Source organism: Magnolia sinica, chromosome 4 (assembly GCF_029962835.1).
Source record: "Magnolia sinica isolate HGM2019 chromosome 4, MsV1, whole genome shotgun sequence".
NCBI lineage: Eukaryota > Viridiplantae > Streptophyta > Magnoliopsida > Magnoliales > Magnoliaceae > Magnolia > Magnolia sinica.
In genome coordinates this window covers 27,630,194-27,643,687 of record NC_080576.1, presented here as the reverse complement: position 1 = coordinate 27,643,687, position 13,494 = coordinate 27,630,194, and the positions used below count along the sequence as shown (strand labels likewise).

Genomic DNA, 13,494 nt, shown 5'->3' with positions numbered 1-13,494 from the left:
ATAAATAGTAATTTGAGGAAAAACCTAAGAGAGCAAGCAATCGTACAATTATCTTTTTTATAAAAGAGATTTCTCTCTTCCTTCTTTATAAAAAACTCTATTATTATTATTATTATTATTATTTTCTTTACGAATTGGTGGAGGTATTGCGAGCATCAATCACTTGGTGTTTGTGTTGGTCGTTCTAACCTAGTAAGTATTTGTATCCCAAAGACTTTTCATTGTAGGAGATATGGATAAGTCATTTAGGTCATCAAAAGAGTGCGAATAGTTTTCGAGAAAGCAACATGGATCCATGCTTCAACTAAGTTTGTTAATATTATCCTCCAAGCATTTCTTTCATTCATTAATTCATGTGCTTTTATTTTATTATGTTCTGTGAATTTTAAATCTTATAATTTATCATTAAATTCATACATATTTAATATTAATTATTAATTTATGTGCATTGAAACATCAATAGATACTGTTCACATCTGTTGAACATATAGCTTGTAAATACCTAAGTATGCAGTTAAGTTTCAAAATTCAACCCAAGTTCAACGCTGATTCTCCTGTCTCCCATCTTCACACTGAATATAAAATGCCTACTTCAACGATGGAGGACAATGCAATATCTGGACCATTCAGACAGATGGACACCTTAGTATCTCACTAGCTCATCTAGTGGGCCGCAGGACACAATTAGAAAAAAAAACAAAACAAAAAACGTAACAAATGGTCCCGATTAGAGGAATGCATGTAGCCTACCTAAATCAATGGAGGCGGCCCGATTTTGAAGCGACTATGCATTCACTCAGGGCCCACCTAATGAACCTGCAAGATCTCGCACATACATTCCATGTGGCACATGTATGGTACTTTCAGGCACATATAGATGCCCAGCTAGGAATTCTAGCTAAGGGTGGCAATGGGCCGGGTTTGGCCTGGTCCCAGCTACGCCCGACACTTAGGATCCAAAGCCTGACTTGGCATGGGCCTAGTACAGCAAACCCAGCTTGAGTCTAAAAAATGGTTGGGCCAGGGTCTGACCTGACCCAACCCAGCTCAATTTTTATTTTTTATACTCCCAATCTATCTATTGATCAAGTGGACCACCCATGCACACGGAAATAACCATTTTATAGCAATGAAATCATTGCCTACATTCAAGATAGATGGGTTGCCTAACCGACAATTGGAATGGCATATCTGTCGGATAAAATACATGTACAGATAAAGTCGGGCTGGTTTGGATTGGTTTGGGCCTGAACTTGAACTGTTTACGATGGGCCTGCAGCAGAGCTTATTCAAAATTTTTTGATCAGCTTCTATTTAGAATAATCTAGTGATCCTGACCATCCATCTGTGAACTGTTCTATGGATGTTTGAAAAGAAATAAATAAGATGATTAATATCATGCAATTTGTGTGATTTGGACCGCAGATGGACCACGCCTCAACAAACTCCACCACAGGATCTTCCAATAGGGAGATTTTGGTGGCATAATCTATTTGTGGCAGGTAGATCACATCAGACTGATGGTAAGGATCTAATTGTATTGGCATATTGTAAGAAAAAAGAAGTAAAAGTGATAGATGGTTGAGTGGCAATGGGCTGGGCGGCCCGCCTGACCTGTCTTGGGCCTTATATACATGGCCCAGTTAATTTTTAGACTTGAATTGGGCATTGGTCATTTAGCCCGACCTAACACTGCCCAGCTCGACTTCATGCGTACAAGCTGGTATATGCCATTCCAATCAACAGTTAGGCAATGTATGTCTCTTGATTGTAAATCATGGTTTCATTGCACCTGTTGCCGTGTCTCAATGGTAGATTCTTAGGGGGCGTTTGGCTGAGGGTATTAGATGGATTAGGTGGGATAGAATTGCTTTTGGTCCTATACAATTCCATCTAACATTTGAACATGATAGGAAAGATTGGGATTGGGTGGGATGGAATTATATTTAGTTCCATGGAATTGTATTTGGTCCCATGCAGGATTTATGTGGATTTTGAAATCCACTGCACATGTGGGCCCCACATCGATGCATGTGTTTATCCGTGCCTTTCATTCATATCCATTGTTTACACATGACATTCTGGTTATGTATGTGTACAAATGAGCAACATCCATTTTGAATTTGGTTTGTTGATTACAATTCCATGGTCTACCAAACATGATTTTGCTTATTCTGGTATTTCCCTGCGGCAAAAATTTTATCCCATACATCGGATTGGATGGCTACAATACCATGGTATTTCCAGACATGTAATCATTGTTCAATAATAATGTTAATCCCATCTAATACAATTCAATACCATTCAATTTCATGGACCAAACACACCCTTAGGAGTTTCAACACGAGGTCAAGGGTTCAAGTTATCCATGGGAATGGACTAAGAACATTAACCACAGGGAATATGGATTTGATCTTTTTTTGAGCTGGGCTCGGTGGGCCCTTTCCCAACCAAAATTTTCTAACTTGGGCTTGGGCTGTGCGCCTTATTACGTTGGGCCTGGATGGTCCCATCAGAAACCTGGACCGTTCCCACCTTGTTGGAGGGAGATGGATGATGCACTGAGATGAGCCATGAATCTTGTCTGGGGCACTGAAATGCCTTCTCATGGCCTACCATTTTAGGAGAAATGATAGAGAAAAAAATGAGATGTGAAAGCCCTAATAGGACTCCCCCAACGCCTTGGAAGTGTGCACCATGGCATGGATAAAAGAATAATTATTGGGTCCTTAAGTGATCAATGTGGGCCCCACGAGTTAGAGAAATGGTAATCTAACTATGTTGACACACACTTCAATATGATACGCGTGAGATTTCAACGCACGTGTAATGTCCAAGATTGATTTATTTTAGGCCAAGACATGTTAAGCCCAAGGTCCCATGTTCAATGACTTGGATCTCATATCAATATCAACCGGCCATTGTGTTGTGCACCACTGGTTCCCTACTAGTTTCATATTTATGCAATTCTTTTATTATATAAGAACAAAAAGAAGCAATGGCAGGAGACAGCTGTTGGATCACTGAACATCAGTGGGCCCCAATGGCTGGCATGCTTACACGCCGTTTGGCTAGTGAACCCAAAATCAGCCAGCTAGCTGATGTCAAAGCTCTGTGGGGCCCACCATGATATATGTGTTTCATCCACACCGTTCATCCATTTTGCGATACAGATCTCACATGAACCATACCACAGGAAAATAATATTGATTGAATGGCCACCATTAAAAACTTTCTAGAACCCACTGTGATGTTTATTTGCAATCCAACCTGTTGATAAGGTCATATTATTGGATGAAGGGCAAAAATTATCAGCTTGATTCATAACTTCCTTAGCCAGAAAAAAGTTTTCAACAGTAAAAGTTCAATCCCTAATGTTTTCTGTGGTGTGGTCCACCTGAGATTTGGATCTGCCTTATTTTTGGGATCATGCCTTGAAATAAGCTTTTGCAATATGGAGAGACTATGTAGATAAAATAAAATACATACATCGTTGTGAGGCCCACATATTTTTTTATTTAAATAATATTTGAATGTTCTTAAATAAAGATTTTCTAGGGAAAACCTAATCCATATTCACGATGAATTGTGTTTGCTTTGGGGTAACCTTTAATATCTATTAGGGAAAAATTTTGTACGCTAAATTTTATTATTTTGGCTAAGATTGACTTGAAAGATTTTATTGTTAATTGTTATGATTGGGCAACAAGCTTTGGAGAGTTTATTGTTATTGGGGAATGTAAGGGCCTGTTTGAGTAGCCCAGGCAAATGAGTTAAATTTCATTTAAAAAAAAATCCTAATTATGGGTAATAAGAGGCTGGGAATTTTCTGTTTGAAACTTAGTTGGTAGATGTGGGGCCCATGGTTGGTCTATCCAAACCATTGATTTGACAGTCTTTGACATGGATGAACCATTTTGATAACTTTCTCTCAATTTTTCAACATTAACTTTCTCGTTTTGGCATGTAAATACATAGTTAAAAAGAAATGCATGAAGAAACAACATTCAATATAGGAAAGACAAAAGATTTGATGGCTGAGATCTTCTGATTTGAGAGCCGTTAGATAAATGGCTTGGATAGCCCAACCATGGAATATCTAATGCCATCCTAAAATGTAGGATTGAGGAGGGATTTTTGGATTAACTTCCAATTTGGATTTTTCAATGTGTTGTGCTAGCTTTAATTCCTAAAACTAAAAAAATGATTATGAACTTGGTAATTAAAAAAAATAGTGTTGTCCTCAAGTTATGAAATTATAAAATCACAATTTCAGTAAGAAATAGCTCCCCACCTGCCATAAAACATAAACCACTAACCAGAATAACAATGACTGTCCAGCCAATGAGAATTTTGAGATAAGTGAGCAATTGAAGGTGGGCTCCACACCTTTACGAATCAATACACACCAATGGTTTGCTTAACCTTACCAAATCAATTTTTGAAAGGAATGGACACTCAAAGGTAGCCCACATGATGTACAATGATACAAAAAAATCTTGTATAGTAAACATGTATCATTTATTTTCTATCCATTTATTGTATGGTAAGGCCCTAAGGGACAGAGAACAACGGGTGGGTCTCACATGGTGGAATGTCAAGATCATTTATATAAACTTTTTTAGTATAATAAATAATAAAATGCAGTGCATATTTCCGGATGGTTGTAATAAAAGGCTGACCAACATAAGGGAAGGTCTAAACCAGTGATTCTTTCTAGGATAACCAATATGGACCATCAAGTTTCCAAGCCATTGCTTTAATAGTTAGCATTAATGATATGACCTGCTAATAATGGATAATGACAGGACCTTTGTCTCATTTAATTAATATGGACCACCCATTTCATAACCAATCATATGGTTAGGTTCATTCAATCAAAGTAGTTTTATAAGAGGAATTAGCAATGAAGATTGAACCTTACGATGGACATTCAAATTCATTAATAAGAAGGATCCTTGCCCTTGCTCGGGTGGAAGACTCTCAAGAGTTTCAACACCCGGTCAAGGGTTCGAGTATCCATAGGTGGTGAAATCCCACTAAGGTGTGAGTGTGTGGGGTCTGTGTGTGTGCGTGTGTAATAATAAAAAAAGTTCATTGATAGGACCTCTATCACAATATGGACACACCATCATTGATTAGATAGTTAGGATCATTGTATCATAGATAGACTAGCAAAGTGGTCCTTGGGAAAATGAACGTGGACCATTCCTACTGTTCATTGATGATTAATACAGATCATTCCCACTGTTCATGGACAATCCAATTAATGACCTTCATAGTATAATACATATAAACCATCCATTTCCTTGCCCATAGCCATTGGCATCTTGGTTAAGGTCGTCCAATAAAGTTTTGAGAAGGATATCAAAGTGTGCTTCACACTATGGATAGTCCAGAATAATGATGAACCTTTTTTAATATTAATCAACGTGGATAGTCTATTTTCTTAGACATTAATATAATTGTTAGAATCCTTTAATCAGAATAGTTTTTGAGAAAAAGATGAGACATTAAAGGTGAGATGCATGATGGGTGGCTCTGATGTATGATTGAATGTATTCTATATCAGACTCAATTCAGACCATCATTTTGATGACTATAGATTGGATGAAATTTGGATTTGGATAATTCTTCCGAATACGGCAGGAAATCCATCATCGGGATTCTGCGTTTTTTTTTTTTTTGAAACTTTCATTTTTCTCATAAAAGTATGACCTCTTTCATTACAAAGCTAACATCATTTTTGGTGTAATCTACCTTATGAATGGCCAAACATATCATGATTCGCATCATATAATTGATATGATGATAATTTCCACCCAATAATGAAATTAAAAAGAACAATAAATAAACAATAAATGGAAGTCACTTGCCTGCAATCCTCGCTTATGTGGTCCACTTGAGTTTTGGATCTCTTATGTCTGGGCTTATATCCTAAAATGAGCTGACAAAATGGATGGAGCCGGTGTGGATATAACACAAACATTGTGGTGGGCCCCACAAAGCATTAGAGTTAGAAGAAGATGCAAGTCAGCAAACCAGCTGCTAAATCATTAACTTATAATTTCATAAAAAATACTCATTAATCAACTTCAAATTCATGCAAAGCAAACCTTTTATTAATGCAAACAAGTACTCTTTCTACGATGACTAGAACTTAATTTTCCTTATCTAATCACCGTCCCTCTCTCCACATACTCGCACACTGCTTCGAGAGAACTGATCACCTACATGACAACACCTAACCTGTTATCCAAACCATCTTTCCATAAAACATGCCAATCGTGGAAGAAATCAATACCGTCCAAACAGTAGGCACCACCATGAAGATGGTCCTACACAAAAATTAAGACGAACCACTCATCAAGTGGTTCACTCCTTGGACAACAAGGATCCGACTCTAGGTATAGGTGGGCCCATCTAATGAGCGGCTCAATATTATTTTTAAGATCAGTGATGGTCCTGCTGGGGTTATTGTTTGCATGGAAGGGTTATACATGCACAAGGAATGATAACATACAAGCACTGTGTGTGAGCTTACAAATACAGCCCCATCTTTCCTGCCAATGTGGACTGTGTAAGAGATGGGACATACCATGAAAGTCATCTACTGTGAAATTGAGGGTGATCCATTCATTAGGTGGGGAATCATCAGTAGTAATGGTTTGAAAGTTTGAGGCCTTGCCCCATGAAATGACGACCCTGATCCTCATGGTGTGGCCCACCTTCTGAACAGCTAGGATGTCTTACACCAACTGACACAAATAGCTAGAAAAAAGAAGCTGTGTATGTGAAGCTCACATCAAAGTGCATGTATGTGATCATTTCTACTTCAACCCTATCACCTAACAAGACCCAGGTTGAGGACCCCCCAAGCAGTGGTGGGCCATGACCTCTCCTTAGCCTTCATCAAAAGGACCCTACACCAAGCCACCCACCCTTCCCAAGACATTCTTTTATCCCAAGGGCTGGCCCACTCCAACATCAGTCTCAACCCCATCTCAGCCTCTCTTTCAGCCTCCTCAAACCTCCCTTTGATCAGATACGCCTGGGCCAGCACCACATGTGGCTCCCCCACAAATGGGTTCTTCTCAATACTCTCCAAAAGAAGGCCTTCAGCTTTCTCAGCCCCACCACAAACACCTTCCCAATACAAATCCCTTGCAGCTATCTGCTCCCCAGCGTCCAAAACCTTACTGCAATTCTCAAAAACAGGCGGAATCACAAGCTCAATCTCCTCATCCCGACCATTCAACAAACACCCACCGCCTCTTTTTCGCTCCTCCATCAGAATCTCCTCCTCCCTCACGATCAGCGCGTAAAGAGCCCCCATCCTCGATATTGAATTCACCCACAGCCCTGGCTTCCCATCGCCGGGCCACAGCGTGGACCCCACGTCGTTACCGGAGAATTCGAGCCGCCCGTTCGAATTCTCGAACAAGCGGTCCTGGAACCCGAACAGCTGATCACTGAAGTCGGCCATCGTCATAAGGAGGAAGATGGCGACGACCCGCCTCGAGACATGGACGTCCTCCCCTGTCTTGATGTGCTTGACCGAAATTCCCTCGGCGGGGAGGACGGAGCACAATTTCACCCTCCAGCCTTCGTCCGGCGAGAAAACGCCATGCTCCTTCGCCTTGCAGAGCGAGGCCTCAGAGAGCGCAAGGTGTTCGACGAGGTCCCGATCAGAGTAATGGAAGAGGAGGTCGTCATGGATGAGGGGCTGGCGTGGGACGATACAGAAAAGGTGGATGAGGCGCTCGGCGGCGGCGCCTACGTGGTCGCGTACGACGTCGCGGCCCGTGGACGGGTCGAAGATGGCGAGGTTTACATAGGAGTTGGAGTAAGCAGAGTGGAAAAGGCCGCAGAGGGCTACGGGATTCGGTGCGCCCCAGAGCTTGAGGATGCGGTAGATGTCGACAAGGTGATCGAGGAAGCTGCCGTGCTTGTGCCAGCACTCGCCCGCGCCCACGGATCGGAGGACGGAGACGAGGGTCGGGAGGTTAGGATCGACGGATGAGAGCTCGCCACGTAGGAAGGGGCGGGCTGCTGAGACGAGGGATTGGAGGTGTTTCTCCGAAGAAGGCATTCTCTTTTCTCGGAGGAGAAGCTGTGATGGGAAACGGGAAGAATCGGGATTTTTTTATTTTTTCTTCTTCTTCTAGGTCTGTTGAAGTGATTGTTTCCTGGACGACAGAGAGAGAGATACGAGGAAGTAGGATTGCCATCTGCGGATTAGATACTGACGAGGTTAGTAGCCAAATCGGTACTGACGTGACGTCACCAAGCTAGGTGAACCCACCATTATACATGTGTTGTATACATACCGCCCTTTAATTTGGATAGATCGTTGCATGGCACGAGAAAAATAACGAGATAGGTCTAAAGTTCAAGTGGACTCCACCATAGAAAATAGTAGGGACAGTAACAGCCACCGTTCAAAACTTCTCAGGGGCCAAAGTTTCTGATCAAGCTGATATTTATCTTTTCCCTTTATCTATCTATATGTTAACTTATGTATAGCTTGGATTTCAAAAATATATCATGGTGGAACCTATAAATGTTTGAACGGTAGGTATGACTACTCTCATGGTTTTCTATAGTGGGTCTACTCTAACTTTAGATCTATTTCATTCTTTTTCTCGTGGCATAGAAGATGTCTATAAATGATTGTACGGTATGGATACAGCACATGCATCAGGGTAAGGTCCACAGAGCTGGGTGAGGTCACTTCAGTAGTGATTTGGCTACTGACTTCGTCAGTTTCTAATCTGCGTCCCGGATTAGGCGCCGGCCTCGTCCAACCCGTACCGTCCGTCCGGTTTTTCATTTCAGCATTAAAACAAATATAAAGCATATCTAAATCTCAGATGCACGGTACACCACAGGAAACAGCGGTGATTGACCATACTTTAAAAAAAAATCAAGTTGATATTTGTTTTTTTATGTTAATTCTTATTCGTGTGACCTCTTATCAACAGATTTGATGGAAAATAAATATTAAGGGAGCATTAAAATGTCTTTAAAATTTTTTTAATAGCGAATGTTCAGTTACTACTATTTCCTATGCTCTTTCCGCCCGAGTTTTATCAGTTTTAATTTGGGATTAGATCCTGAGAGAAGCTGGTAAAAATGGATGGACCGAATGGATATACAATATTTGCACTATGACATTCATGGATGCACATGTCATGTGAGGCCGGGCTTCACCTAATCTACTCGTGTAAAGATGATGATGGGATTTTTACTGTACTAGCCTTGTAAAATGATGTTAATCAAAATCCATTTTAGGAGCCTTATATATAGTTTATGAATGAATTAAACAATTGATAATGGTTAATCAAAATCCTATAACAGTTGAGTACTGAGAAAAGAGCGAAGACATGCGCATATCCAGAAGGCTAGAAATTGGATCTTATAAAGCCTCAGCCCACCGAAAATCATGAAGAACAATGAATATCCATTGCAAAGTTCTTAGTATAACCTGATCCATATAGCCTTAATGCGTAATACATAAACGACATAATCCATTTGCCCACAATCTGAGAAACGGTCAAGGCAAAATAGATGAGAGTTATCATACCATAAAATTATAACAAATCCCGGATATGAGATCAATGAACATCAATTCAATGAAACATTGCTGCGAGTAACCAAACCTCGGCCCACATAATAGAACCTGACTTTATGTGTTAAAAATCAGTGCAATTGATGTTGAAAGAAATGTATATTTCAACAGGCTAATTACAACCATTGTTTCAACCATTGGAGCATTTTCAAATATCAAGGAACGGAGGGTCTTTCAGTTGATAGAGTGATGTTTGGACATCACATTTTCAAATGCAAGTCTCAAAGGCCCCGTTTGGCATACCCCAAAACAAAATGATGTTTTGAATGAGACCCAAACAAGTGGCATTTTGGATTATGCAAGTAAGCCCTCAAAAGCAGGAATGCCTTGCACTTTGGCATGCAATGAAAAATACCCAAATTCCAAAATAACTGACCAAGATGAGATACTTGAAAAATGTGTGATTAAAGATTGAAACAGACCTGAAATCGGAAGAGATTAGCATTCGTAATCAAAATAGTGTTATTTAACTATCTTCCTCTTCTTCATCAGTGTAGTTACGCCAATGTAACAGATTAGAAAGAAGCAAATGATCTGAACCGGAAGAAAAGATAACAGCCTCATTATCAGCACCAGATCAAAAAAAAGAAAGAGAAAGGCCATACAAAAGAGATTTTCAGATTATTGCAGCAAAAATACCTATATATTTTCATGTTGCATTGATGTTTTCTTGCTAATGAAACTAAAATTCTCTCCAACCTGCTACTGACTTCTTTTGCTTTTCCTTTTTTTCCTTTTCTTTTTCTCTACTACCTTTCTTTTCTTTTTCCTTACTGAAAACTACCTGTACATGCACTGTAAACAGCCCCATTTTTTTCTTCTGACCATAAATTAAACATACAATGGAAATCTCCCTTTTTCTTACTCCAATCCTCTCTTTCTCTATGTGGCTCCAACACCTAGGAAATCAATGGTAAAAGGTCTGAATAAAAAACAATTCTTCCTCTATATATAAACCAAGAAACTTCTTCTAATGGGAAATTGAATGTGAAGAACAGGATACGAAATAATCTTTACACAAACACACCTTTTGACAGATGCAAGTAGATGAATTTATATACATCATGCCATATCATAAGATTTCATGAGTGGGAAAGTGCAAACAAGAACATAGCTATGCTTAACAAAGAGTCACTTTGGTAGTTTATATGAAATTTCATAACTAGAGTACATGGAAACCAACACTAGTAAATCCATCCGCACAATGCTGGTAAGAAAAAAGAATAGACTGAACTTCAACTCCTACTTTACTAGCATATATGAAATTCAATCAAAGTAAGATCTCATAGGAAGTGATTGTAAATTCTCAAAGATCATTCTACATCAACATCAGAGAAATTAGTAGAACTTGATAGTAAATGAAATTACACAGAGTATTAAATAAAAAATCCATCTGCCCACATTCTGAGAAACAGTACAACACAATAGATGAGAGTAACCATACCAGAGATGTATGAAAAATTCAAGAGATGACACCAATGAACTTCAAGTTAATGAGACTAGGCTGCGAGCAACCAACAAAATTTGACGAAAAGAACCTGACTTTAGGTTAAACAAAATAAGCATATTCCTTGCTTAATGAAGGAATCCAACTGTATATATCTGTATTGAATCCAAAGGAAACCATTGAAACCACAGAAGACAACAATTATCATATATGTTAAAAAAAAAAAATCAAAACAATTCTTCCTGTAAGTATATGTCTTTCCTGTATATGAAATAAGAAACAATTTCCATATCCAAGCTGAATGTGAAGAATAGGATACACAAGAATCTTTGCACAAACAGACCACTTGACAGATTTACCTCAGATGCAAAAAAACCAGCATCATTCCATGCCATATGATAGATGGGTGAGAACGTAAAATCTGAAAATTTACTGAGAATACATTCCACCTAACATACGAGTTCACTGCAATTTACTTAACAAGAATCCACAGATGATTAACGTTTACCCAATGAAGATAGCTCTGGTAACCAAAGATTCATATACGTAGTTTAAATGAAATTTCATAACTTGATTCCAAGGAAACCAAAACCACTAAATCCATCGGAGATCACTGGTAACAGGAAGAACAGAATGAGATTGAATATGAACTTATTCGACACATGAGATTCAATCACAGTAAATCTCTAAGGAAATTAACGGCAATACATGAAGAACAATCTACACAATTCATCAGAAATTAGTAGAGACAGACAAATTTCCACTTTATGCATTTCGAAGAAAACCTATATGACAAAACATTCAAAGATATACAGATGAGTCATCAATCAATATTAAATGAAATTCCACACAATATGAAAGTAAGCATCGATAGGCCACATTCTGAGAAATAGTAAAGCAGAAAAAAAAGAAGAAGAAGGCAAGTGTGAAAAAAAGGAAAATTCATAATAGATGATAAAACATACAAAGATATTCTGAGAAAATTCACAGTCTAAACTGAATGTGAAAAACAGGAAAAATTTCAGGGCATACATTCCACGAGAAAAAAGATTTCATCTCATTTGATTTAAAAGAAGATACGCATGGACAGAGATCAACAAATGAAGATAGCATTGATCAAACAGTGATTAATATATGTATCCATACAAAAAATTCATAACTCGATTCCAATGAAAACCAACAAAAGTAGATCCTTCTGAGATCTACCAATGTAACACTCCAATTTAGAAAATAGAGATTCTTAGAAGAACAATCCATGGCAAATAGTCCATAAATTAGTAGATTATATACCATATGAGATATGCAAAACCGAAGAAATCTCAAAAGGAGTCAAATTCCTCATATATATTCAGAGAACCTAAAACCCCATGGATGCAAATATTGTCAAGACATTTTATAATCTGAATCCATAATGCCTAAACTTGAGAATCGATATAGAAGAAACCCCACACGGCCATACTACAACAACATATCATCTATCCGAATTAACAGAACTTGAAGACAATGAGAAAATGCAGTGACCTCCATCATCAGATTTTTATAAGAAAGATAAGAGTAATATGAATAAAAACACAGAAGATAGGACCTATGAAGAAGAAATCCAACTGCACATGTATATCAGAACTCGAAAAGAAGCCATCGCAGCCAGCCAGACAGGCCAACTCCATATCGGAGGGCCTGTTTCGCCGATAATGACAGGTTTACATTAGATGCATGAAAACCCTTCATGGCCCTCTTAGACGCTATAGAAATCATCAATATCTGGAACATGCAAGACCTATGGATAGTACAGAAGCGCCTTTCAAGCTTAGTGTGCGAGGAAGAAGACCTACCTCTGCCCGACCAGACTGTCAGCTAGTGATGGCAGCGCCCAATCGATGAAGACGGCAATCACAACCTGATGGTGGTTCTTATAAACCTCATTTCACGCTCAAACAAAACCCTGCCTCTACCATCTCTCCCGCCAAATCAAAACCCCGTGAAATCACATCCCACAGTCTGTATGATGGACTGCGAACGAGCATGGGATGGGATCGAGAAGGGATAGCGTAGAGGCACGATTTCAACTCTGCGGGATTTCGCAATCTAGTAGATACTCTCTCGAATCCAGTGATACCTCCCATCCGTCTTTAATCCTGCGCCACCCAAACAGACCTGCAGACGGACGGGATGGGATTCGAGAACCCTATCCCACCTACTCCACCCTACTCCCGCGTATGACGCCTGTCCAAACACGCCCTTAATGGAGAGAATAATGACATTTCTTTATTGATTATTTCTTATACCCATGTCCTGAAATTATTTTTTCCAACTTAATAATAGGAGGAAATTTCAATAGATATGCATTATGTGATGGGGTTTTCCTCTTCAAGTCAGAAGAGATGTGGTGTGGTTTGGATGCCACAAACAGTGGAAT

The 13,494-nt window shown here is 39.2% G+C and overlaps 1 protein-coding gene across 1 annotated transcript; it reads right to left on the bottom strand.

Moving 5' to 3' along the window:
• Positions 1-6,100: 6,100 nt before the first annotated feature.
• Positions 6,101-8,137, bottom strand: LOC131242878 (uncharacterized). The gene has a single exon (XM_058241822.1). It carries the CDS (start codon positions 8,090-8,092, stop codon positions 6,845-6,847), a length of 1,248 nt encoding a protein of 415 aa, XP_058097805.1. The 5' UTR covers positions 8,093-8,137; the 3' UTR covers positions 6,101-6,844.
• Positions 8,138-13,494: the final 5,357 nt, after the last annotated feature.